General features: G+C 28.3%; 15 protein-coding genes across 15 annotated transcripts; 7 read left to right on the forward strand and 8 right to left on the reverse strand.

Annotated features, from left to right (window-relative positions):
• Positions 1–1212: 1212 nt before the first annotated feature.
• VNE69_05231 (spore wall protein 8-like protein) lies at positions 1213–1536 on the reverse strand (the record flags this gene model as incomplete). The annotated part of the gene is made up of 1 exon (XM_065473715.1): positions 1213–1536. One exon carries the CDS (start codon positions 1534–1536, stop codon positions 1213–1215), a length of 324 nt encoding a protein of 107 aa, XP_065329787.1.
• Positions 1537–2305: 769 nt separating this feature from the next.
• On the reverse strand, positions 2306–2863 carry VNE69_05232 (uncharacterized protein; the record flags this gene model as incomplete). The annotated part of the gene is made up of 1 exon (XM_065473716.1): positions 2306–2863. The coding sequence occupies one exon, from the start codon at positions 2861–2863 to the stop codon at positions 2306–2308; it is 558 nt and encodes a 185-aa protein (XP_065329788.1).
• Positions 2864–4159: 1296 nt separating this feature from the next.
• On the forward strand, positions 4160–4699 carry VNE69_05233 (Rho-related GTP-binding protein; the record flags this gene model as incomplete). Its single annotated transcript, XM_065473717.1, has 1 exon — positions 4160–4699. One exon carries the CDS (start codon positions 4160–4162, stop codon positions 4697–4699), a length of 540 nt encoding a protein of 179 aa, XP_065329789.1.
• Positions 4700–4851: 152 nt separating this feature from the next.
• On the reverse strand, positions 4852–6162 carry VNE69_05234 (queuine tRNA-ribosyltransferase catalytic subunit 1 (QTRT1); the record flags this gene model as incomplete). The annotated part of the gene is made up of 1 exon (XM_065473718.1): positions 4852–6162. The coding sequence occupies one exon, from the start codon at positions 6160–6162 to the stop codon at positions 4852–4854; it is 1311 nt and encodes a 436-aa protein (XP_065329790.1).
• A 192-nt stretch (positions 6163–6354) lies between these two features.
• Positions 6355–6795, forward strand: VNE69_05235 (YEATS domain-containing protein; the record flags this gene model as incomplete). Its single annotated transcript, XM_065473719.1, has 1 exon — positions 6355–6795. The coding sequence occupies one exon, from the start codon at positions 6355–6357 to the stop codon at positions 6793–6795; it is 441 nt and encodes a 146-aa protein (XP_065329791.1).
• A 292-nt stretch (positions 6796–7087) lies between these two features.
• VNE69_05236 (ankyrin repeat protein) lies at positions 7088–8425 on the reverse strand (the record flags this gene model as incomplete). Its single annotated transcript, XM_065473720.1, has 1 exon — positions 7088–8425. The coding sequence occupies one exon, from the start codon at positions 8423–8425 to the stop codon at positions 7088–7090; it is 1338 nt and encodes a 445-aa protein (XP_065329792.1).
• Positions 8426–9104: 679 nt separating this feature from the next.
• VNE69_05237 (nup54 domain-containing protein) lies at positions 9105–9639 on the forward strand (the record flags this gene model as incomplete). The annotated part of the gene is made up of 2 exons (XM_065473721.1): positions 9105–9416; positions 9574–9639. The coding sequence occupies 2 exons, from the start codon at positions 9105–9107 to the stop codon at positions 9637–9639; spliced, it is 378 nt and encodes a 125-aa protein (XP_065329793.1).
• Positions 9640–12965: 3326 nt separating this feature from the next.
• On the forward strand, positions 12966–14360 carry VNE69_05238 (MULE domain-containing protein; the record flags this gene model as incomplete). The annotated part of the gene is made up of 1 exon (XM_065473722.1): positions 12966–14360. The coding sequence occupies one exon, from the start codon at positions 12966–12968 to the stop codon at positions 14358–14360; it is 1395 nt and encodes a 464-aa protein (XP_065329794.1).
• Positions 14361–19371: 5011 nt separating this feature from the next.
• VNE69_05239 (nucleoporin NUP57) lies at positions 19372–19974 on the forward strand (the record flags this gene model as incomplete). The annotated part of the gene is made up of 1 exon (XM_065473723.1): positions 19372–19974. The coding sequence occupies one exon, from the start codon at positions 19372–19374 to the stop codon at positions 19972–19974; it is 603 nt and encodes a 200-aa protein (XP_065329795.1).
• A 67-nt stretch (positions 19975–20041) lies between these two features.
• On the reverse strand, positions 20042–20500 carry VNE69_05240 (calmodulin; the record flags this gene model as incomplete). The annotated part of the gene is made up of 1 exon (XM_065473724.1): positions 20042–20500. One exon carries the CDS (start codon positions 20498–20500, stop codon positions 20042–20044), a length of 459 nt encoding a protein of 152 aa, XP_065329796.1.
• Positions 20501–20672: 172 nt separating this feature from the next.
• VNE69_05241 (nuclear transcription factor Y subunit (nfya-1)) lies at positions 20673–21041 on the forward strand (the record flags this gene model as incomplete). Its single annotated transcript, XM_065473725.1, has 1 exon — positions 20673–21041. One exon carries the CDS (start codon positions 20673–20675, stop codon positions 21039–21041), a length of 369 nt encoding a protein of 122 aa, XP_065329797.1.
• A 431-nt stretch (positions 21042–21472) lies between these two features.
• On the reverse strand, positions 21473–21853 carry VNE69_05242 (putative SP-containing membrane protein; the record flags this gene model as incomplete). Its single annotated transcript, XM_065473726.1, has 1 exon — positions 21473–21853. The coding sequence occupies one exon, from the start codon at positions 21851–21853 to the stop codon at positions 21473–21475; it is 381 nt and encodes a 126-aa protein (XP_065329798.1).
• Positions 21854–22132: 279 nt separating this feature from the next.
• Positions 22133–23995, reverse strand: VNE69_05243 (ABC transporter (ATM1-type); the record flags this gene model as incomplete). The annotated part of the gene is made up of 1 exon (XM_065473727.1): positions 22133–23995. One exon carries the CDS (start codon positions 23993–23995, stop codon positions 22133–22135), a length of 1863 nt encoding a protein of 620 aa, XP_065329799.1.
• Positions 23996–24866: 871 nt separating this feature from the next.
• Positions 24867–26588, forward strand: VNE69_05244 (ABC transporter (ATM1); the record flags this gene model as incomplete). The annotated part of the gene is made up of 1 exon (XM_065473728.1): positions 24867–26588. The coding sequence occupies one exon, from the start codon at positions 24867–24869 to the stop codon at positions 26586–26588; it is 1722 nt and encodes a 573-aa protein (XP_065329800.1).
• Positions 26589–26712: 124 nt separating this feature from the next.
• Positions 26713–27294, reverse strand: VNE69_05245 (ribosomal protein eL18; the record flags this gene model as incomplete). Its single annotated transcript, XM_065473729.1, has 1 exon — positions 26713–27294. One exon carries the CDS (start codon positions 27292–27294, stop codon positions 26713–26715), a length of 582 nt encoding a protein of 193 aa, XP_065329801.1.
• Positions 27295–27410: the final 116 nt, after the last annotated feature.

The raw sequence follows: 27410 nt of genomic DNA on the forward strand, positions 1-27410 counted from the left end.
AGCCTATAATCCCGATTTAATTACCATAAAATCATTAACACGGAATTCTAAATGGACTCAAAGGCAAATTTTACTCTAAAATTTAAAAGGGTCGATTTTTTTCTGTGCGCTTTTAGGAGCATTTTCACTTTATCCCCCCCCCCTTACCAATATAAATTAAGAATTTTTAAAAAATATCCCTTTTTTTCGAAATTCGAAGCGGAAAAAATGTGAAGGAGCAAAAGTCAAAAAAATAAAGTTGTAAAAAAATAGCATATTTACCAAAAATAAAACAATTGTTTTTTCGTTTTTTTTCAATTTTTTAAAAATTTCCTTCTTCCAATTATTGATCAAGATTTATCTTTATTGTACATTGCAATGTATAACAACGAAATCTCTGTATAAACAATATTTATAAGGTTTATTTGCTGTTGTAAATGAATATTTTTCAAGAATTAAAGAATTTTCAAACATGTAATATTTTACTTTTGGAGCTAAAATATAACATATATTAATAAATTGACATTCTATACGATTCAATAGATCTTAAAAGAGCATAAATATAACATTATTTTTACTTTGTTTGTCTAGAAAAAACCAATAAAAACCTAAAAAACAAGACTAATAAATATACTACCAAACTAAGAATAACCAAACCTAGAATCTGTTTTAAACAACATAAAATGAAGTATAAACAAGTTTATCAATGGCAAAAATTAATTGCATGACAAAAGAAAGCAATAGGTTAAAACATATTTTTACAAATTTAGACTTCTATTTAACTCATAGTTTTTTAGAAAACATTATTAAATTGGTTTAAATAATATATTTTTCATAAACTATGTTTAAATTAGATATTTCTAAGACCTTTTTTTTACTTATGTAAATTTTTCTCTGTTCCTTTCCGCTCTGGACGCTTCGACTTTTAAAAAACAGGGCTAAAAATAAAAAATTCTTAATTTATATTGGTAAGGGGGGGGGATAAAGTGAAAATTAGCCCGCTTTTATGTTTAAATTAGAGGTCAATGCCTCTTTAACCGCCTTGTTTTGGGCGACCTCCCAGTACAAAATTACATAGTCAAAATATGCTATAGGAACTTTTTTATAGGCTGTCATTATGACGAAGTCTTAATTTAGTTTATTTATAATAATAGTCCCGGGCTTACAATATAAATGAAAAAGTTGGTATAATGCCACGTCATAGATAAGATATATTAATAAAATCATAATGATTTATTGAAATTTCCCTTCTACGTAAGGATGTCCTTTCTCTTCTTTAAGCTCCACATCTTTAACATTCTTCGTAAATTGTCTTTCATGCTCAACCCTGAAGCTGCACTTTTCCCCGGTCTCACAAGTCATACTTGAGTATCCATGAACTTTGTAACTATTTTTGCCCACTTCAAGTTTCAGATCTTCTTTCTTGAATCCTTTTGGTAGCATTTGGAATTCTTTAAAACATGTGTCAGTGCATGTATTACAAGATTTCAGGGATGTGGGACATGGTTCACATGTGCAACATTTGCAGTCATTGTTTTCTTGTTGACTATAAGACATACTCATTAATTGTAAGATAAGACGAGCTTAAATATTTTTAATAGCCAATTAAAAGATTAAAAAGTTTTTTACTGTCAAGAATAGTATTTGATTGGTTGTTTAGTAGAATTTTGTGGTTTATTTTTGGTTTAGAATTTTAATTTGTTCATTGACAAAAATTTTATGTCTAAAAATAAAATTCAAGATTTCATTTTCCAAGTTTTTATAGGATGAAATTGCAGGTCAAATTTATTGGCTAATTTTGACTTAAATTTCATTCGACATTTTAGTAAATTTTTGATTTGTCTATGACATAAGTCTTTCAAATTTTAATGGCTGAATTTTAGCTTAATAAGGTATGCTGGTGTGTACCACAAGTTATCGGCTGTTAAAGTTTTTATTTGCTGGGTGCTTTTCTTCAATAACAATAAAAGTTTTTTAGTTAATTTTAGCTTAAATTTCATTTATGCATTTTTGATACATATTTATATAGTTAGTTTTTTTAATGTTTCTTTAAACATTAACTAAGTAGATTACTTTACTAAAATATGTCAAATCCTCCTTTTCTAAATTTTTGATTTGTTTTTTGATAAAAATTTTTGCGGTTGATTTTTGTAAATTTTTTTATGGTTGATTTGTTTTTTGAGATGTTTGACATTTTGTAGATAATTTATCTACAAAAATATGACGCATAAACTTAAAATTTGCATAAAATAAATATTTGTGTAAAATATAATTTTTAGTTAATATTTTATTAGTAAGATATTGTTAATATTTCTATTATTGTTTATTATCTTCTCTCAAATATCTCATTTAATGAATCTCTCAGATTATCAGTCAAATTTTCTATATCTTCATTCTTAACACTCAGCTTATTCTCAAACATATAATTTATATCTTTAAGAAATGAACTTTGTTCTCCATTTTGTTTTTTTAATCTGCATAAACAATCAAATAAATAAACAAGATTTTCTTGTTTCTTATCTTTTCTTCCTATACAATGTCTTATATAATCAAATATATTTTTTAAAACTCTATCATAATCTTCAATAGCCTCTTTTAGATCATTTATCTCTAAGCCCATTCTGTACTCTTTTTTTTCTAAATCTTTTATGTGGCCTAATTTCTTCTCTCTGCTCTTTTTTGCTGCTAATCTGTTTTTTTCTTTTTTCCATATTATTTTTAATTGTTCTTCGTCAAGATACTCATTCATTCTAACCGGGTGCATATATTCATTGGGTATTGGATACCTACCATATCCTGGTTCTATGCGTTCTTGGTAATAATAATTGTTATCGTATTGGTCTGGGGCGTTAAACTTTTTATTGGTGTTTTGGTGCTCTTTCATATGGCTTACATCATTTTTTATTTAATATTTTGGATTTGGAATAGACCGGTCTATTGGTCCATTTTTATAGATTTGTAATGTTGACACAAAAAAAAATAAAAAAAAACATTAAACAAGAATTTAAAAGACAAAAATTTAGACATTTATAATTTAAAAATCAAGAATTTCAACTAAGACAAATAATAATCATTAAGATTATACATTATTATTATTAAAATTATATTTAAATTCAATTTTTATGATGTTTATTTTTTATGCAATTTTTGATTTTTTTGTTTATGCATTTTACTTTGTTGGTTAACAAACAAATTGAAATTTAAAAATATAAATATGACGACATTCTGCATAAACAATGAGAAATATTTTATATTTTACAAATTTCATGTCAAATATCATTATCTCTATGATTTGATCATGAAGTAATTTGATGACCGAATCATAATTAAGTATAAAGTGACTAGAAGTAAAGTACGATGAAATTTCTAGTTTACGCATTTATGATCAAAATATTGAATTATTTTATTTTGATTTATTAAATTGAAGAATTTATTTATGATTTAAATATAGAGAAATTTACTAAGAGAAATATAATTATGACTTAATTCCAAAGAATGTTCTTTTAGAATAAATGAATATTTATTCTTAATTAAGAGACAGTTGGTGGTCTATAAATTGAATTATGATTCATTATGAAATGTATTTAATAATGAATCATTAAGACTTTAATGATGATATAAAGAGGCACTATTCATATAGAGCCTCTTTATGTTCCAGACTGAGTTTATTTTATCCTCTGGGCTTTGGAGTTATGATGTCATCATTTCCTGACATTTGACACTTTGAAAATATTTAAGAGAGCTTCCAAAGAAACCTCAGAATGATAAAAATTATTTAAAATGTACAGAATAATATAATTATACAAGATAAGTTAATATTCATTATAGATGGAATATTCTAATAAACATAAAGGTTTTATTTATAATAAGAAACATAGCATAAGAACAATAAGATCATGTCGGCTAGAAATATTGTAAGATGTGCATAAAAGAGTAGCAAGACAAGATTTATGTCGGTAACAAATATAATAAGATAGCTTAAAATTTAAATAAGACACAATAGAAATACATACATAAAATTTTAAAGACAAATATATAGAAATTTATAATTGGCACTTTTATTTATGAAGGCGTAAATGTTAAGTTGATTTATAAATTTGACTGGTCCCTACAAATCCCAAGTGTCCAATAAGATATTATTTCTTTTTTTTCTGATTAAATATCTTGGGCTTCTTATTTTATGAGGACTATCAAGCTGGTCTTTGTAGGGGACAATTCTGTAGGGAAGACTTGGCTTATTCGGACATATTTGAGCAATGAGACGCCAAGTGGATATGTCAGCACAATCTTCGACAACTTCGGGACAAGAATCCAGTACAAAGAAGAATATTATATGTTAAGCATCCACGACACAGCAGGGGTCAGTGAATGGAGCAAGACCAACACTCTGTCTCATCAGCAGACAGACGTCTTTATCGTCTGTTTCTCTGTAGACGACACTGACACATTTAATAATGCAGTCAAGTTTGTAGACAAATTGAGGCGATATGATGTCCCAATAATCTTGTGCGCTACTAAGGCCGACTTGAGAGATAGTCGAGTAGTAGACGCGAGTGTGTCTAATCATTCGGCCGCGAGACTGGGGTGTTATGATTATATTGAGACATCATCTGTAGACTTCAAAAATGTACGGAGGGTATTTGACACGGCATGTGAAGCGGCCATAGAGCCTAAGGATTATGGGACAAGTAAATGTTGTGGAATATTTTATTGTTGTTAAATAAATAAAAATTGATGTATTTTTATATGTATTTTATAATTATATGATAAATGCAATTGTATTCTGTTTTTATATGTAATGATTTATATTGTATTTAACATTATTAGCATAGAATTTACTAGCTAAATTTCTAAGTTGTAAATAAATTTTTATTATAATTTTATATTAAACTTCTTCATGATTTCTACAATCCACTCAGGTATAACTTTGTATTTTTTATTCATATATTCCTTTATAAATTCGGGATATTTATCTTCCAAAATGGCCTCTCTAATTCTCTTGGTCAGATTTCTCATGTAATATAAATTGTGCTCAGTAGCCAACATACAGAAATTTGTAGTACCTTTTATTAGGCTTAAATAAGCATACGAATAATTTGTACACGTAGAACATCCACACTCTTCATTCTTATTAATTTCATATTGTAATTTATTATTGATTAATATATCTCCTTTATCGCTGAACAGTCTGCCGAATCGCGCCGTCCTTGTCGGGTACACGCAGTCTGACATGTCTGTGCCTAAGGAGACACACACTACAATGTCCTCGGGGTAGCCGACGCCCATGATGTATCTCGGAATATTGTCAGGGAGATTATTAGTGCAGTATAAAACAGTACGAGCAAATTCACTCTTTTCTTCGCCGCCACTCAACCCGCCTATGGCTAAACCTTTGGGCTTTCTTTTGAGTATTTCGTCAATACTGTATTGTCTTAATTCTTCTGAGAGTCCGCCAGTGACTATAGGAAACAAAATCTGCTTACTAGATTTATCTAATTTAATAATTAGATCATTATCTCTTTTTAATCTCTTGGTATTATTTTCTATGTTATCTTTTAAATCTACTGTATTCTTATCATTAGAAATGTTATTGTCTTTAACATCTAATTTATTTCTGTCTTTGACATCTAATTTATTATTGTCTTTGACATCTAATTTATTATTGTCTTTATTAATGTTTTCTTCTTCATCTAATTTATTGTAATATACTTGTTTAATACATCTATCAAGCCATCTTATCGATCTTTTACTTGCAACTTCTATCTTTTCTATATCATCATTAGGATTAACTACCTCATCTAATTGCATTATAATATCTGCACCTAATGTAATTTGTATATCCATACTTTCTTCAGGCGTAAACATCTTATCAAAAAATTTTACACCTTCTTCTTCTACTACAACATCCGGCAAACTGCCAATCTGGAAGCCGCCACTATCAGTGAGCATATTCTGTTTATACTTCATAAAATTTTTAATATTTTTTCCCAGATTTCTGAGATGATAAGTGTTGGATAAAATCATGTTTTCTTTTATATTGTCAACTGTGACTGCTTTCATTGCGCCGTATGTTCCGACGGGCATGAAAATGGGAAGGGAGAGTGAAGAATTTGATAATTGAAGAGATGAGACACGGGCATTTGTAGTAGAACACTTTTTTATAATCTCGAACTTGCCGAACATGGGTTGAAAAATAAATATATTATAAATTTGTGCAATTTTTGGAATTTTTATATTTTGTTCGTTATTAATTTTAAGATTTTTCATATACCGTTATTAATATAAATTTATTAAGATTTTTCTTACTATAAAATGCCCCCAATTTTAGACAATATAGAAATATTAATGTTTTTTTAGTTTTTCCTTCCCCTTCTAATGGATGGATACGCGTCTTGTAAAATTGTTATTGGCACAAAAGCCACAAAAAAGAAAATCCCGAATTCAGACATCACACATGAATGGATGGTCTACGTAAAAGCGCCCAAAAACATTATAAAAAATGTACAGTACAAACTGCACGATACATTCACGCCCAACACAGTGATTAAAGAATACCCTTTTGAACATGTTGAACATGGGTGGGGCGAGTTTACGATACAAATAAAAATTTTATTGTTTAATGATGACCGACTTTTGACTAGTCATTTCTTGAAATTGCACGGGGAAGGAGATGTTGTAATAAATGAGACTATTGATGAGATAGCGTATAAAGGATTGGGGACTGAGTATAGTGTAACAAAAGAAGAAGAAGAGGAATATCAGAAGATTGATAAAGGAATAGAATACATGTTAAAGCTACTTGGGGAATATGATTGATATTTCAATAGAAAAGAAAATTGGAAATGTGTAATATTAAATTAATTTGAAAAAAATATTAAAGGGGATATTTGTTTATTTAATACAAACTTATACAAAACTAATATAAAAAAAATTGCATACATAAATACTAGTTTACCTAATACAAAATAATATTAAAACATATATAAAAAAAAATTCAATAAAAATTAGTTTATTTAATACAAAACATATATAAAAAAAAATTCAATAAAAATTAGTTTATTTAATACAAAACTGATATAAAAATTTTTAAAATAAAATTTTTATTTTTTTATCTTTTATATAAATGCTCATTAAATAATATTTCTAAATCTCTAAACTTCCTATATTTATATTCCGAAGTTGTCCTTAATCTATAAATCATTTTTTTTGCTTCTTTTTCTCTACTATAAAAAGTTACAAGTGAAGTTATTGTAAATCTTGAAGGTTCTTTATAATTTTTAATATTCATTATATGTCTCATAGACACCGATGAACACTTAAATTCTGGATTATTATAATCCATATCTGCTAGATTTACTAACACGTCATTCTCTTTATAATTCGGTGGTACCATTTTCCACTCATTCTCATCATACAAATCTTTGGGAGTTTTCCCTTGTTTATTTTTTATATTGACGTCGCCTTTGGATCTAATTAATATTTCTAATACTTTGTAACTCTTACACCGTGCTGCTATGTGCAAAGGCGTGTCTCCATTTTCGTCTTGTAAATTACAATCTATTTTTACCATTATAGATGTTACAGCATGATTTATATCGTCAAGATAGGCAGAAACGTGTAATGGCGACATTTTACAGAATTTCTGTATGATATCTATAGAAAAAACTGCTAGTACTTCCATAACTTCGAATGTGGAATTTACTACAAAACAGCACTTAGAATAATTTATTAAACCTTTGTCTTCTTGAAGAAGTTTCTTGACCATTTCTGTATTATTTTCCATACAATAGAGGTCTAATAAAAATATAGGATTTTCTTCATTATTGATTATTTTTACTAAATTAAATTGATTTAACAATTTATATTGTGTTGTAGTAAGAAAAGACCATTCTTGTTTGTCGTATAAAAAAAGATTTTTAGAAATACAAAGCATTTGTGGTGTCAATCCGTTGTAGCTGAGACTGTATGATGGATTGAAATCCATCATAAGTCGCCATATCTCGTCACTTAGTACACAACTTAGTTGGAAATAAGTCGGCGACAGATCACTAGCAAATGTCGAGTCGTTTATATTACTAGGAAATCCTTTTTTTAGGAATTCGTAGACGATTTCCGGTCTTTTTTTTAATAAAGCGAGTAAAAAAATAAAATTTTGTAAATTGTAGAAACCTGTTTCTGAAGGTATAGGAAGTTTATAAGGGGTATTGTCTAAGAGAGAAATTTTTAGTAAATGTAGTGCATGTCTTTTATAAGTGAGTTTTGGTTTTTTATAATCTGTTTTTTCTTTTTTTTCGTTTTTTTGGATTTTATTACATTTGTAGTGTTGAGAAAGATAATAAAGATTGAGAAGGGTCTCTTTTTGGAGATTTGGGTTTGTGTCTTGGAGAATGAAAGTGCAGTATTCAATTTTTGGATTGATAAGTTTCTCGATTTTATTAAAAAACATTAGGGACAACAAAAAAATAAAACAATAAATAAGTGATAAAGGAGATCAATAAAATATTATCAAAATATTTATTATGTAGTTTGGTTTTTGTTTTTTTAAATGGGCCCAATACCAATCAAAAAAAGATGCGACAATTTGAGACGTTTTTAATATTGTTGTGCACAAAACATTTAGATTTATGTAGTCACACAAATAGTAGGGCTTATGAAGTTTAAAAGACTCTAACTTTGCTACATAAAGAGCGTTTAGATATTTAGAAATAAGAATGTGAAAGTCTGGACTTCTGCTGCCTACATTCTTTGTTGTTTTTTTTAAAGACGTGACCTTGTGTTCAAGTCCAATTTTGTGCTATATTTTTATATTTTTCCTACGTAATAATGCTTAGTAATTGTTGCCTCCTTCCTTGCTCTCCTTTTTTGCACTTCATTTTTGGAGTTTAAATGTCTTTCTCGGGGGACTAAACTTCTCTTTTTTTTCCTCAATTTCGTTCTTTTTTTTTTTCTTACTTATACACTGGCTTTTAGTAATAAGCTTGTCTTTCTTTTTTTTTCTAGATACATCTTAGTTTTGCCTTTCCAGTCTTCTTCATAAGAATATTCGTTTTAGCTCTTCGTTTCTGCTTTTGATTTATGCTGATTTTTTTTCTTTACCCATTAATAAAGAAAATGATTTGCTCTTCATGTTTAGTAATCTTGAGATGGCTTACAATCCCGAGTCCCCTAATTACAAATTTAAATTTGTTTTTTATAATAAAGTCTCTTCTCCCTTTCTCAAGCCTGTAGATTTCCCTGATGATCTCTGGTTTAATGCTCTGAAAAAGGACAATACATTAATGCCTGTCTTATTGAAAGGGAAGGAGATAGAATTGAGAAGAAAGAATCAGTTAGATACACTGAGTAATCTAAATATGTCTTATTCCTTCTTACAAAGCAGGATAGATGAGTTAAAGCTCAAGTCCGAGAGGATAAGAAGCAAGTTACAAAATTCTCTTGTAGCGTACAGGATACTTGTCTACAATAAATGTAGGCTTAAGAAGGAATAATTGTAGTCATATGAATGATATTGACAAGATCAATACGGAGATAGAGAAAGAAGAATAAAGTATTTAATTAGAAATAATAGGAAATTTGCTTAAATTGATCTGTAAGATAAATGAATATTTGTATGAACACGAGAGGAAGATTTGTATATTTCAAACTATAAATAAAATATAATAATATCATCGAAGGCGAGGATGGAATCAGTAATATGCGACAGAAGAAGAATAAATAAAGACACAACCCCTGCTTGGCTGCGTAGACAACTGCTTTTGAAGAAGTGCATGTTGAGGAAAATGCTAATAAAATTTGAAACAAGAACCAAATAAAAAGATAGTTAGAACATGTGAAGATCTGATTTATTTGAATCCAACTTGAAATGTTCGTCCTTAAGTCATTGGCTAAAGGTGCTAATAGACCCCCCCTCCGAGGGTGTACACTTTATTTTTTAAAACCATAAAAACGAAGTGTAAAATAAAGGAGGAGCAGGAAGGGGACAAAAATTACTAAGCACTTATGACATTAAAAATAACAAATAAATATATTTTTATGTACACAATTATATTTTAATACAAGTTTGTATATTCATTTAGATTCATAAGCATTTTTTACCCTTCTGATTTTTTAGAATTGGGGACCAAAACGCCCCCTCTTAGGGTGTTCACTTTATTTTTTCGAACCCCAAAACAAAGTGCAAAATAAAGGAGAAGCAATCATTAGCATCTAAATTAGTTGCATCTTTAAACATAAAAAATACCAAATAAATATACATTTGCGTACGAAATTTAATTTAAAAAAAGATTATAACCATAAAACTATATAATTCTAAATAACTTAACATATTTAAATTAAATTTTTTGATTTAACAATCTGTATAGATCGTTGAACATTTATTTAAATTTTCTTATATAAATAATATTTATAATTTAATTGTTGGTTTATTATTGTTAAAGACAATTGTAAGTTAAGGATTAAATTTATTAAATCTATATTCTCAACATCCCCGCGCTAAATTTAGAATTGGGCGATAAAAAAACTTTACTACTTCCTACGTCTACTACTGGTCTCTCAAAATAAAAGTGCATTTTTATATTAACTGACCATGGGCTGCGCTTTACTCTACCGCGTCATACAATCCCTTCTAATATTGGTCTTCTAGGTACTTTCTTTCCCTGTTTTAATACATAAAGTTGGCCCTACTAGGAAAATCGACCCCCCAAAAAAATAAATATTTATTGAAAAACCAAACATTTTTCTAGAAGTAAAGCAAAAGCATGAGGAATTGAATATTTTTTTTTATATTGGCAATGTCTTTTACGCCAAGAAAGTTCTTCTAAAAATTTTGAGATACGATTATGGTTTAACCCACTTCTTTTTCTATAATCGTGTTTTAAGTGGGACCAGAAATTTTCAATCTGGTTTGGATGACCACCCTCTCCATTAACAAATCCCTTACTATGATTTACTATTTCATGCACTGATCCAAAATTAGCCACAGCTTTAGGATATGATGGATATCCATCAGTAACAATAATAGTTCCTGGAAGTATATATTTTTTAAACTCTTCTAATAGAGTTTCATGTTTTTTATTAGGAATTAATGAAACAAAAAAATTCGTTCCTTCACCTTCTATAACTCCTCCAAGTATCCATTGTATACTTTGAGTATCGTCTTGTATAGACGATGGATTATCAATCACTAGACCATTGCATATGGCCGTTTCATCAATTTGAATGTGTGTATTTTCTCCACCTATCTTTTCAATTCTAAGGAAGTCTCACTTATAATATTCATTAATACATTTTTAAATTCAATGTATGTGGACTCGGCTATCTGACAAAAATTAATAGCCTGATAATTGGTGTATGAAAAGACCCAACAATACAAGCCCCTTAGAATCTTCTTTTATTCTATATTCGATTTAAAAAATTTGGTGCTTTTTTTAAGGAGCACTTTCTTTTACATTTTTTACTTGGGCATTTGTACCCTTTCCCATCAATAGAGGAAGCTGTTTTAATTATTTTCATGTTTCTTATACAAGTATTAGATACACATGGCATAACAGGTTTTATTACACCCACTTCTAACAAAAGTGTAATTGCCGTGTCATTATCTTGGAATATAGGATTCTAAGGATCAAGTTCTCCTACCTTTTCTAAAATTCCTTCTACTAGCATAATGGGTAAGAAAATGGAAAAAAAAATAAAAAATACCATAGCTTGGAAAATCGACCCTTTAGAAAAAAAAAATAGACAATAGAGTAAAAAATCGAGAGATTTTTTGATTTTATAGAAGTGATATTTTTTTATACTGTTTTAAGTAGAGGGGGTCGATTTTCCTAGTAGTGCCATAAAGTCTATGGGCATGTGATTATTCTTTACACATGTCTTCCCATCAATGAAATCGAATTTTTTCCGTCTATCTCATTCTTCGACTATAACACAGTTTCTTTTCGATTTTCTTCTCTTTTTAAATCTCTCTGGATTTTTGAACACTATTGATTCAGCTATCTTGCCACGATAGCTTAAATGTGAATAGTGGAATTAACACTACACTCAATCTCGACAACTCTTATGTAGATCTTATTACAGTCAATACTGTTTCTCCATAGCTCTTTATAGCTACTTTACGTCTTCACCTATCCGGGTCCCTCGACTGATGCAAGCCATCACCTTCTCTTCTGTTAGACAACCAACCATCCCCATTCTAACCTAGACTGCATTTTTTACGTCTCATGCTTCGACGGAACTTACGACCTCTTCTTTTGTTTTTTGTTTGGGTTCAATAATTTTATTCTCCACCATGTTAAAGACAATTGTAATTTAAGGGTTAAATTTATTAAATCTATATTCTCAACAATTATAAAGTAGATTTTTGAAGAAAATCTCTTTTTATAATAAACCAAAAATTAAAAAAACTTGAAAAAATAAGAAGGGCAAAAAAGATATAATACTTTAAATGATTTTTATAATTAAATTTAAAATTAATTTTCGTATCTAAGCATATATTTATTTGTTATTTTTAATGTAAAAAGTGCTTAGTAATTTTTGTCCCCTTCCTGTTCCTCCTTTATTTCGCACTTCGTTTTTGGGGTTCGAAAAACTAAAGTGTACACCCTTGGAGGGGGGGGGGGCCTTGGATCCTAGCTCCAAGTCATTATAACCCGACCCATTAAATTCTAATATTAAAATATTTGATAATTTTTTAAAAAATTCTTGTATTTTTGTTATTTTCATTAAAAAAACGATATTTTAGATTTTAAACATCATGTATTAGCTAAATGTTTTATTTTGATTATAAATACTAACAAATTTTTCTTCATGTCCTCTGTAATAAAGTTTTTTTTTAAAATGAAAGAACATAAATCAAAATGGGTACCCGTAAATTCGCCTACAGGCGAATTTACGGTTTTTCGCCAAAAGTTCAAAAATGGTTGTTTTCGCCAAAAATTTTGCCCATAAAAATTTTCCTTTTTTTTCGCCGAAAATCTACCCTTAAAAAAATGAACGACAACTTTGAAATTTTTAAAGGTCAACGTGGAGGGCAAAATCTTATCTATGAAGATCAGATATACACTTTAGACTACAATAAGGACGGAACTAGGCGATGGAGGTGCAGTAATAGGTCTTGTAGAGGAGCCATTACAATGAATGAACAAAACGAAATCGTTAAAAAAGTTATTCATTCACATGAACCAGTACCTGAGAAATGCATGTTTAAAAGAACTATCAAAAAAATAAAAGAACAAGTTGCTACAAGTAATGAAAACTCAATAGAAATAATAAAAAAACAACTACCAGCATTGTCAACCAGCTTAGATATTACTAAAATGCCTTCCATAGAATATTTAAGAGATACAATCAAACGAACAAGAAATTCAAGACTCGGATTTATAACTGGTTGCATTATGGATATACCCGAAGTCTTGCAAGTAGATTCTAAAAAAAATCGTTTTCTTAGATTTGATAGTGGTATGCAGGATAATAATAGATTTATAATATTTTTTTCAGAATTCAAAAAAAGTATGATTGAAAAAATAGATACGTTCGTTGTCGATGGAACGTTTAAATCTTCTCCTCAAGGATTTTACCAAATTGTCGTCTTTCATGGACATATATTTGGCAAAAGTTTTCCATACATTTATATTCTACTCAAGGGAAAAAGTGAAAGGTCATATTCTAGAGCCTTCGATAAATGCAAGGAATTAGTTATTATGAATGTTAAGAACTTTGTGACTGATTTTGAGAGAGGATTGGTCAATGCATTACGAATATCTTTCCCTGGAGCAAACTGTAATGGATGCTTGTTTCATCTTGGGCAGGCAGCCTATAAAAGAGTCGGGGCAATGGGGAACATAGAAAAGTTTAAAAACGATTCTAACTATAATCTAGTATTCAAAAAGATTCTTCGATTAGCTTTTGTGCCAATACGAGATGTTCCGGTTTTTTATAATGATATTAAGAAATTTATACAAGATAATTCAATTACAACCACAGCTAACTTTCAGTTATACTTTGAAAATAATTATTTAGTTTCCCATGTAACAAGAGAAGATAATGGTGGGAGAGCTGTCGCCAATATAAATTTTTGGAATGTATTTGATAGGGTAAAAAATGAAATTCCTCGGACTTCTAACAATGCAGAAAGCTGGAATAGAACCATAAACAAGAGGATGGAGACAAGAAATCCAAATATCGCTTTTTTTCTTTCAAGAATACTCGATTGTGAAGAAATGGATATATATAATCTAAAACGTTATAAAAAAGGATTATTTGAAGCTAAAAAAACCCAAAAAGCGGAGGAAAAAATTAGAATAATCGTTAAAAATTATAAACATTATTCTCGTGAAGAGTACATGAATGCTTTACTGCAACACGTGAATTTCAAATGCGAATAAGTTAATTCAATAAACCTATTTTTATTATAAATGCTTTTTTTATAACCAATAAATTTTAATTAAAATTATAATAAAGCTTTTCAAATCTTTTATTTCTTTCTTAATACCAATAAATTTTTTTTTGTATTTTTTTTTGGCGAAAAACGAGCAAATTTTAATTTTTGGCGAAAAACCGTAAATTCGCCTACAGGCGAATTTACGGTTATCGGCTCACCATGCCCTTGTGGGGGTTTCGCTATTTATACTTTACATGTTTGTTTGATTGTTTGTAAACAAACAAACTACAAGAAGTTTTAGAAAGACCATTCTTAGAAAGGAGTATATTGTATCATTACATGGATATGAATTATTTGTTAAGAATAGCAAACAAATAATGTGATGAGCTATGTTTGTTTGATAAGGTCATCCGCATATATACTGAAATTTTCATAACAAAGTTATTATAATATCTTTACTGGACTTTTCGAAACATCTGCTAGAATCTACAAAGTATTTTCTTTTTTAAGTTGTTGAATTGCATTTACGAATGCTTCAATGGTTTTCTAATCATTGTAAATTTATAAATCTGTCAAGTTTTCAATATAAATTATATGATAATTTTTGCAAGTGTTTAGAGTTGTTTTGTCGATTTACAGTACCTACAATTGTTACTTTGTCATGAGTGCCACATTCTTCGTTGACTTAAAGGTTTTTTACACATTTAACTTTTATTCATTTTCTTAAGTTATACTATTTTCCCATTGTATATATTGTGCTGTCTGATTAAACGATTTTGCGCTGTTTTTTTTCGTAATTTTTTTTTGCCGCCTCCCTATTCTCAAGTTTGAAAAAAAAATCAATAAATTAATGGAATTTAAAATTAATCGTTATATCAATTTATTACATTATATAACAATAATTATGCAAAATGTATATCCATTCTTCATATTAGATTTAATTTTTGAATAAAAATCTTAGAATATCGCAATACTAAACAAGCAATCCAAACAACTGCGTTTGTCGAAGAAAAAAAATAGTAAAGATTTTTTAATGTCGCCATCCAGATGAGATGCTTGTGAAAACTTTACTCAATAACAATAGAAAACCATTAGAAAACTAAAAGTTTAAGATAATCTGTCTCATTTTGTTGAGTTTCCCTTCATAACTACCAAGATGCAACATGGGACATAGGTAAACCGACATGCGTAGATCGGTAAAGATATATATATATATAAGTGTATTATTTCTATCAAATTTAGCATATAAAATGTTTTTTTGATTTTTGCTTGTATAAATAAATTAAGACTTGTATATAATAGTCGCGCTGCCTTTAGATCAGAATATATATAAGTTAAATATACCTAACTATTTTATATAGTGATATTATACAAAGCGAGTTACAAATCGGGGGTTATAAAACATTATTACTCACGACTTACACCAATGTTTGCAAAACACGATTAAAAATTGTTTAGTACAATTATTGGCTAAAGTGAGCTTTAGGTAACGAAAATCGATATAGGGGTTTTTTGCCCCTCTTTTCAAAAATGGAGGAACGAATTCTGACAAGAGAAGAAATCGAAATTATATATAATAATTTGTTTAATAAAAACAACCAATATGTACTGTGTGTTATGTTAGGATGAGTTTGGTTATGTAAACGGGATTACCTCATTAAATGTACTTGGAAGGACTGTAAGAAGACAGTATCTTTATGGAAAGACACTTTCTCTGAAAACAGTAGACTCGATCATATTACAATTTTACAGGTACTTAATTTGTGGATTCTTGGCTATCCTCGTAAGAATATTTGTCAATATTTAGGTTGTTCTAAGCGTTCTATATCCTTCATTTAACAAAATTAAAAGAAATAAACATTTTTGATAAATATTTATCATCTTTGAACAAGATAGGCGGAGAAGAAGTTATAGTAGAAATAGATGAAACTATAATTGGAAAAAACAAATATCTTAGAGGTAAATTAGTAAAGGGGTTTTGGTGTTTTGGTATGATAGAGCGTTCTCCAGAACGCAAAATTATACTTATATATATTAAAAAAAGAGATAAAGAAACGTTAACAGCTCTTTCTTTGAAATTTGTAAGTACGAAAAGTACTATATATAGTGATATGTGAAGGGCTTACCATTCTTTGATACAATATTCAATGAACACCACATGGTCAACCACTCATTAGACTTTCGAGATCCTAGTACTGGGGTTCATACCAATACCATAGAAGGTAATTGGCGTTCCCTCAAAAATTCTATACCTAATAGAAATAGGTCGGCAAATAGTGCTAAACTTTATTTATTTAGATACATGCTTCAAGAAATTCAACTAATTCTGTTTTTGATGCATTATTAAATTTATTGTTCTAATCTTTATTTTTGTTACTTTCTTCAAATTTTCTTTCCTCCATTTTTGAAAAAAGGGGCAAAAAAAACAAATAACCCTATATCGATTTTTGTTACCTAAAGCTCACTTTAGCCCAATTATTTATTTTTCTGACTTTTACGTTATGTTATGAACACATTAGAATAATATCACGAATCCATGTTCTTTAACCCCTTCTTATTTCTGTATCCATTTTGTGCGTACAGACATTGATAGAAAAGAATTATTGTGAATTTTTTCTCTAAAAATCATTTATATTTTAACAAATAAATTTTACTGTAGTAAACAGAAGATAAAATAAAATAAACATATTAAAAGGATGAAAAATTTTAAAACTAAAATTATCAGCTATTTATTTAAAATAAAACTAGATAAATATTAGAAAGACTGTACAAAAGAAAAAATTTCTCATTTATAATAGATTACGAATATTTAAAATCAATGCTAAATATGTTAGTTTTTTAAAAGAGTATTTGTTTACAAGACAGTTAAAATTTAAGAATCTTAAAAAAATTCTTTGGGCAAGTAAATAAATTTGAGCGATATTTTGGAAAAATCATAAATGCGCTAAATACAAAATAAAATCATTCATATAAATCATAAGAATAATATTAATAGTGATGATACAACAAACATTTAGTACAATATATATATTAATAATAACGAAGGTAATAACAATGATGGTATTAGTTATGATAATATAACAGTTTTTTGTGCTTGCGAATTTTTTTATTAGTTTTCAGATTATTTTTTATAACAATCAATATTCTGATAATTATAGTTCAAATTAGGTAAAAATCTCATTTTTATATGTAAGTGAGATATCTATTTAATAAATAAATCTTATTTCGGGACATATCCGTATTGTGGTGTAATTAAAAAATAAAACCAGAAGTACATATTTTATTAGATATTACTTTCAAATTTATAACAAATAAAGCAAGAAGTATATATATAATGTATAGGTAAATTAATCTAAATGTAATTTTAATGATTAATATTTTAAATTAAACACTCAAATTCGAAATGAGATTTGTCTTGTTAAAATGTGTAAATTACTTCAGCTTATATTTGTTTTACATTATAAATTAGTAGTTTTATACAGAAAAAAATTGTATGAAAGAGGTATAAAAAATTTTATATTTTAATAAGAAAGTATTATGAATATATATATACTGTGTTTTATGGTGAAAACACACAATTCCTCATATTGAAACGTATTGAAATAAATAAAATAGTATATGAAAAAATTATAAACATATTTAGATACAGAATAGCTTAAAATATCATAAATTAACTAATGACGAAATATGAGGTATATATATTAAAATAAAATAAATTTTTAATTTTGTAATATACTAATTATGAAGATTTTAATATGAGCATTTAAAGTATTTAGATAGAAATAATAAAATAATTAATTTATTTATGCAAAGAACATGTTTTTTTATTGCATAAGGTCAAAATTAACATGATGGTATATACAATAAATAAAAAGTTATGTATAAAATTATTATTGTCGTAGTTACTTACGCTTAAACCGAGCATTTATAATGCTTGGATATTTCTTTATATTTTTATAATATTTTAACCCCATCTTATGGAAGAATAAGCCAATAATACATTTCATTAACAATTATACTTAAAATTTATAGAATTTTAAAGTGGTTCTAGCACATTTGTCGTTTTTTTTTGATATAATAGAAAAAAATACCCAAAAAGAGCTCCCATTTTAATTCTTTGCAAGTATGAGGTAAAGGGAACCCTTAAATACAAGCACGGGAATTTGATTGTGATTCTTATCTAATTGTTACTATTAGATTCCTACATACAAAAAAATCCGTGTAATTTGCCGAAGCAGCAAACTTCACTGTATACATTAGACTTGAGTTCAAGAAAATATTGTTCAACCTAAAACTCAAATCGCGTCCAGAGTAATATCATGGTAAATATACTTAACGGTCATAGTTTTCTATAACTCGAAAATATACATCGTCGTACTTAATGAAAGGTCCCGACATCGATCTGTATCACGCACGCTTCTTATACCGCCACAAAAGCAACCCGGCATTTTTGTTGGACTACGTTGACAACCATTCTCGGCTGATACCGGCTACCTGTTACAGAATCTTGTAAGATAGAGTCAACCCCTTCACATTGCCATATTTTGTTTAGTCTCTCAGTTAACTCTAGGATCCCACTCTGGAGTGCACCAGCAATGTGGCCCAACTTAGGCCATACCCAGCAGATACTTTTATGTATAATTAAGTCACCACAAGGATGATACAGTTTTTTGGCCTTAAGTGGCGTTGCTTCACTGGTAGATGCAAATCCCCCAGTGGCTGGACGTACACAAGTTTCATTGAATCAACTTAATGATTATCGTAGACTTTTTCATCATCTGAGTTGTTCAACTGCACCATAGAAATAGAAACATCCTGGCGCTTTCGAGAATCGAACACAGTCTTGCTCAATGATCGCATCGCCTTCGACCACTGGACTGGAGCTCTTATTTTATCTTTACTGTGTGTTCAAATATATTCTTCTTAGTTTTGCCTTTCCAGTCTTCCTCATAAGAATATTCGTTTTAGCTCTTCGTTTCTGCTTTTGATTTATGCTGCTTTTTTTTTCTTTACCCATGAATAAGGAAAATGAGTTACTCTTGATGATTAATAATCTTGAGATGGCTTACAATCCCGAGTCCCCTAATTACAAATTTAGATTTGTTTTCTACAATAAAGTCTCTTCTCCCTTTCTCAGGCCTGTAGATTTCCCTGAAAAACTCTGGTTTAATGCTCTTAAAAAGGACAATACACTAATGCCTGTCTTATTGAAAGGCAAGGAGATAGAATTGAGAAGAAAAAATCAGTTAGATACGCTGAGCAATCTAAATATGTCTTATTCCTTCTTACAGAGCAGGATAGACGAGTTGAAGCTCAAGTCCGAGAGGATAAGAAGCAAGTTACAGAGTTCTCTTGTAGTGTACAGGAGACTAGTGCACAGTGTCTACAATAAATGTAGAGCAAGGAAGAATAATTGTAATCTCATGAATGATATTAACAAGATCAATACGGAGATAGAGAAAGAAGAGATGGAAATCGGGGATAAGAAGAAAGAAGTAGTAATGTATTTATTAGAGATAAAAGGGAATTTACATAAATTGATCAAAAAGATCGATGAAGATTTGTATGAGCACGAGAGGAAGATTTATGTATTCCAGAATATAAATAAAATAACATAATTTCTAGAAAATATGTCATATGTTAAATTTATAAAAATAAATATTAGCAAATTTCTTTTAATTTTGTTTATTCGCTTATTATTTCTCCATATTTCATTTTCTTAGTCAAATTCTTAAAATTAAGTCGCCCGTCTTCCCGGCACCCTTTAAAAAGTAAATCCACGTCTTCATTAGAAAGTGCATCTTCTCCTTTGGTAAGCCACTCTCTCAATTCGTCCTCATCTTGGAATTCACTCACTGCCCTGTAAATCTCAGACTCAGTGTTTGTCGCGCTAAGCCTTTCCCCGACCATCGTAATAAAAGTCATAAAAGAGAAGCCTTCGCCCATCTCAGACATCATCTCGTCCATTTCCTTCTCTGAGAAGGGCGAGCCTATTGAATTAGTAAAGGAATCTAAATCTTCCCTTGTTATTGAGCCATCGCTGTTCTCGTCAAGAATGGTGAATGTCTCTCTTAATTCTACAATTTGATTTTTACCTAACATGTGGAAGATATTTGAACTTTGTCTACGAGATCTTCTCTGCATTTCTGGGTAAAAAACAAACAAAGACAACACAATAAATATTTAACAAATACAAAATAATATATTTTTAACAAATATAAAATAATATATTTTTTATTTTTCTTATTTGTTCTTTTTTTTTACTAGTGGCTTTTTGTTACATCTTTTTTTATTAAATTTTCTCTCCTCATCAATCATGAAACTAGACAGTGAAACATCTGATGAAGAAATAAATACTAACACCAAACTAAATATTCCATCTATGCCTCATATAACCCCAAATAACTACAACAATGACATCCCACCCATGTCTACATACTCATATGAATATTATAACGAACAGGGAGACCAGCCAATATATGTAAATATAAAACAACTTGGCTGTATACAAAAGAGGAAAGCGCGTAGAGAATATTTGGACACTCTCATGGCCGAGCATAAGAATAATTACTTACATGAGAGCAGGCATCGACATGCCATGCAGAGGAAAAGAGCGCCGACAGGAAGATTTTTAACAAAAGAAGAGAGTAAAAAACTCAATGAGAACGAAGAACAATATAAATAAAACTAATTTATATGGGTAAAAAATGTATAAGTTTATTATTTTTTAGTATTAATTTTAAGGTTATATGAGATACTAAAGTAAAAAAAATTATAACAATAATAATTTAATGACATATGACTCGTTTTTAAAAAACATCTTTACAAAATAATACTGTAAATAAATTTGCATTGGAAATACCAAACATTTATTGATATTTTAAAATGACCATTTTTAAAATATGAATTAAGTAGATCCAATCACACTAAAAATGTAGAAGCCGATGCTAGTCACACTAAAATGTAGAATTTTGTATATATCTTTTTTGATTTTTTAATGTGTCTTAACCAATATATAGCTGAACATATAGAACATTATTATATGTTTATAAATTTATAAACAAATTGTAAACACATTAAAACATCAATAAACAATTTAAAAGTTAATAATTTATTTCAATTAGTCGTAGGAAGTCTGACATAAGAATTGCTCTCTTGACTTTTTCTTGTTTGATATCCAATAAAAAAGAACAAACAACACGCCACACTAAACATCGCCAATCTAACCATAGAGTGACTGAAAAATATCTCGCTAAATCTTCTCTTAAACTTGCTATTATCTAAATCATTTTTTTGTACTTCGTCATCTTCAACTGCAAAAGGTTGCACTTCCCTGTGAATTCTCTGTACAAACAAAGGCTCGGCATAAGGTCTCATGTGTCCTAAATTGCTATTGTATGAGTAAGGAGTTGAAGATGTCTTAGTGGTTATCATTAAAGCGTGTCTGGGTTCGAATACATAACAACTGACTAGATTGAAGATAAGAACTAAAGACATGATAATTAAAAAAAATAAAGAAAAAATTTAAATATGAAAAAATGAAACATGTTTCAAAAATGTTTCGAAAGTGACAAATCAAAGAGAACATGTTTGAAAAACGAGTGGTTATTCAAAACTACGCGCCAAATAAATCTATTACTTTGAATATATTGGCAACATTATAATGTACAAATGTATTAAAATAATAATTTGAAATTATTATAATTGAGAAATAAAATCAAAAATTTCACAGAAATATTAAATAATTGTAAAGACTTAACTTGAAATAAAATTAATTTAATATAAGTGCGACTCCTTAAGGAATTCTTTATAACTATCATAAACCATAATTTCATTATTATAAATTCCTAAAATCTTATCAAATTTCTCTAAAAGAACATGTTTATGAATTATCGCTATAACTGTCTTATCTGATAAATAAGTATGCATCTTATCAATGAGATTTAACTCAGACTTGGGATCCATGTTGGCAGTTGGCTCATCTAAAATGAAAATATCTCCATTTTTGATAACACCTCTTAAAAAAGACATTCTTTGTTTTTCTCCACCACTTAAAAATTTTCCATTGTCGCCTACATCCCGATTTAAATCTTTAAAATTCATATCGTACAAAGTACAAAGCTTCAAAATGTCAGTCTCACTCAGATTCTGACTGTTGTACAATAAATTGTCTGTTATCGTACCACTTAAAATTCCAGGTATTTGTGGAACAAAAGAGATTTTATCTCTTTGATCAATTTTATAAATATTTCTCATTTCTTGATTATCAATAAACAAAGAGCCTTTATAATCCCTGTACCTTAAGAAAACATTTACTAAGGTAGATTTACCTACTCCATTTTTGCCAACTAATCCTACTTTTTCACCTTTTTTTATTGTAAAATTTGCCGGATTAGTTAAAATTCTATCTTCAATACACAAAACAAAATCTTGAAATTTGATGTGTTCATTTAATACAAATTTCTCTCTTCCATCTCCATTTATTTTCACTTTCTGTGTCTCTATTATTGTTTTTTTTATAATATCGAAATCTTTAATGTCTCTACTTGAAATATTTTTTATTAATACGGGTTTCTGATCTTTTATTTCAACTGTTTGTTCTATATTTTTAACTTCTATGTCTCTATTATCAGTATGTTTGTATTCAAAATACATTTCCATATTTTCAATATCATAACGTATTTCGTCCCAGTCATTATTTCTAATATCTGTGTAATATTGGGAAAGCATAGTGTAGTGGGTTTTCAAATGATTAAATTTAGATTTTAACTCACAGAACAGCTTGTTAAACAAAATAAACTCTGCTGCGTTTTTTATATCGAGATAAGCATTCTTTTTTAACATTAAATAAAAAATAAACCCATTAGGTATTATCACGACACTTCTATTAATAAAACCACCAAATGAAGACAAAAACGCGGAAAAAATACCATAATATCTTATATTTCTGAGTTGTGTATCGAAAATTTCTATTTCTTTGCTTTCATTATTAGTAGCCTTAATAATATCATAATTATAAATAATTCTATACAAATTTTTAATGACTTTGTCATATTTCTCTGTATATTTATTTCTAATAACATTCCTGAACTTAGTTATCGGGACTGTTAAACTTACTACTGTTACTAAAGCACTCAAAGAATAAAGTGTAAGATATATATTAAAATAAATATACATCATAACGATAACTGAAATAGCAAATGATAAATTATAAGAAAAAGAAAATAATAAAAGATGAAAACCATGAACATAATGAAAAACTTTTCTGTCTATAATACTTCTAATACTTGATGGACCAATTTTATAATAAGTCGCTTGATTAAGATTTAAAGCTTTTAAAATGTAAAAACATATACAAATCCTGTAACATTTAGTCAAAAAATAATCAGAAATTATTGGCAACAAGTACACAACAATGTAGACACCTAAAATCTTAGCTGATTTAGTCATAAGAAGTTTGACACATTCATCTTTTTTTGAGAAATTTCCAATATTTTTCAATAATTCAATTTCATCAAAAAAAGCAGTCACTTCAACATAAGCGAACATTGTAACTAAAGCTAAAACTACAAATACAAAACTTTTATAAATTTTGTAATCATTTAGAAAATTAATCAATATTTTCAAATCTTTATTCATTAGGGGTATCTTATAATATTTTTATTTATAAAGAAAAATAAACAGATATTGTAAGTAAAGGAGAAAAAAACAACATTACCGTTTTTAATCAAAAATTAATTTTAATTTTTTATTAAAAAACAAATCTTTTATAAAATGAACAGAATTGTGTCATAAAAAAAAGTTAAAATAAATATTTTTAGTTTTAATTTATAAAAGCCGTTAAACTGAATTTAATATAAAATTAATATATTGAAAGACACATTTGACATGTCAACGGTCAATTCGAAAAGTATTTAGCCTCGTCATATTGGATTTAATAGTGTTTATAATAGCCCTTGATTTTTACATATAAATATTCAAATCAAAAGAAAAGGAGAAAAAATATTTCTACTCCCCTTTTGTAATGTTTGTTTTATAGAATAAGGCTATTTTTATAATTTTCTGCTTTTTGTTTATAAAAGCAACAAACTAGTCACTAAATTAAATAGTACAATTTAATGCTATAATTTACAGACACGATTTCTTTAAAACTCTTCTTAAGCTTATATGAGGGTAAATTTTTACGTTTTATAATTTTAAAAAATGTCAAACTCTCAATATGTCCAACTGTCGCCCATCCATTTTAATGTCATGTATATTGTATATGACTTTGATCATGTGATCAAAGTCTTACGCTTTTTGGTATTAATAAAAGCAGAATCCAACTGTTTTATTTACTAATTTGAGAAAATGATTAAGTATTTCATAATTCGTTATAGAAAACAATAAACAATAAATTGGCGGGAAAAAATATTTAATTTTAAAATGCTTAATTTTGTTTAATTTAGTTTAATATTAATTTTAAAATTTTCTGATAATTTTTTAAAAATGAAAACATCTGTACCCCTTTATGAATGAAGACCATAAGACCTTGACTTATCAACAGTCTATAAAGTACACTTTAAATTTCATTTACCATAATCCATTATTTAAAATAGTATTAGTTCCAATAATATTATTATCAGTAGCAGCTGCTACATTCGGAATTGTAGTATTGGAAGTTATAACAGACATAGAAAAATATTTTGTATGTGATTTGAAGTCTGAAAGTGCTTTCAATTTGATGATTAGGTACATGTCTGCCCCCTTTTTTCATTATATTTTAATTATGTTAAATGATGTTATTGTTGCGTTCTTTATTTCTTCTGTTCTAAGACAAGCCTTTTGCGCATTTACTAATGAATATGTCTTAGTTAATTACGACAAATTTCACTCTCTCGGGTCTGGACAGATACACGCTATAATACAAAGAAGATTAATAGCAATAGAAGAATTTATTAGATTATTAATTACAAGCGTATTACACGATTTTATATATGTTTTTGTAGCATTTAGTAAAATGTTTACTGACATAGAAAAAAGATTATTTTATTCAAATGTCGCAATGTTCGTTTTTTATTTAATAATAATTTATTATATCATGAAAATGAGAGTATCTTTTAGATTGAAGTTTAATCAAGCTTATAATTTAGTCTCAAACACATGCTATGGCATTTTAACTAATTATGACGTCATCAAGTCATATACAAATGAAAAATTAGAAATAAAAAATTTAGATAAAAAACTGGAAGTAGTACAAGATAAAAGTATAGTATTTGATTGTTTAACCACATTTGCTGAATTAATACAGAAAATAGCACTGGTTATTCCCAATGGTCTGATTTTATATTTAGGGATGTGTAAAATTTTTTTCGTCGAACTAAGTGCGGCCGGGAAATATTCGTTATATAATAAAATATTTTTAGAAGTTAAATCTAAAATAGCCAAAATAACTCAAGATTCATTAAAAATCACAAGATATTTGACTGATATTTCTGATTCCAGAATAGTAGAAGCCAAATTAGACGAAGAATATAAAGGCCTGCCTATAGACACTTTTAAAAGATCTATAGTATTAAAAAGGGTATCTTTTTATATAAAAGACATAAAAATATGTTCTAATGTTAATTTGACGATTTTTAAAGGTGAAAAAGTAGCGATAGTGGGTAAAAATGGCAGTGGTAAGTCAACTTTGTTTAATGTTTTACTAAGAATGAGGGACTACAAGGGAAGTATTCGTATTGACGATATGGAAATGAGTAATATTTCCAAATATGATCAAAGGCAAATAATTTCTTATATTCCTCAGAATCCTGGTATAAAAGAAGGCACTATTCTTGAGAATATTAAATATGGCAAGGAAGATGTTACGAATGAAAAAATTATCCAAATTTGCAAAGATTTTGGATCTCATAAAATATTTTCAGAGTTGCCTGATGGATATGAAACTGAATGCGGGGAAATGGGCAAGTACCTAAGTGGAGGACAAAAACAGAGACTTAGTTTTATAAGGGGAGTTATAAAGAATGCAGACATTTTTATCTTTGATGAACACACATCCAATTTGGACACGTCTGGTCAAAGGGAGTTAGTAGATTACATTTTTACTTTATTAAAATTCAAAACTTGTCTCGCAATTTTACACAATCAAGAAGAATTGCCCAAATTTGATAAGATCATTGGGCTATCTAATGGGAAAGTTAGAGTATATGAAAGTTATAATTCTTATTTAGAAGACATTCATTTATATTAAATTAAAACATTTAACTTTAATAATTTGTTGTATTTAGTAAACAAAATCAGACATTTATTATATTGCAAAAAAATTTGTTAATTTACAGTTACATTTCAATACTAAATATAAATTAAAGTTTTGTTTAATTTTCTGATTTTTTATTAGATGCCTTTCTTCCTTTCATTCTAATTCTCTTCTCTCCACCACGTTGCTTCTTATTAGCTCTTGGTAAAGTTGTAGATCCTTTCTGACCAGGAGATTTTCCCCAATATTTAGCGCTCTTTCTCTTCATTCTGTCTCCTTGAATTAAAACCATATTGTTGAGATCTGAGCAAATTTTAAATAATTGATCTAAAGTAAAGAACTTTCCACTAGATCTTTCTACTTTTTCTTGTACAGATTTGGACCAGTCTAATGCTACGATCCTCATAGGTGGTAAAGTAACAAGCCTTTCATCATCTAAAACTTTCCCGACAACAACGGCCACTTTGTCACTGTCTTCATTTAGAGACTTGACGATCTCGGAGACGCGTACAACTGGACGATCTTTGTTTGACATTGTAAGACGCTTGGCTATTCTCTTGATGTCATCGTTTGAACAGTTCTTTGCTACTTTAATGTAGAAATCGGCAAGAGACTGCAAAAGTGGATTGGGAGATTTCACAGTCTTTCTTTTAATGACTGTGGATTTTGGTATTATTTTTTTAGCAAAAGTAATGGCCATTTGGGGGTCGAAAAAATTTCAAAAGAAAAAAAAGGCGAAAATGTTTGATGTTCTTTCAAAAGAAATTGAACCCTTTAAAGCTCAAGAAAAACATATTCTTTTTTTAAAAAAAAAAT

The sequence above is a fragment of the Vairimorpha necatrix genome, chromosome 5 (genome assembly GCF_036630325.1).
Source record: "Vairimorpha necatrix chromosome 5, complete sequence".
In the NCBI taxonomy this organism is placed as follows: Eukaryota; Fungi; Microsporidia; family Nosematidae; genus Vairimorpha; species Vairimorpha necatrix.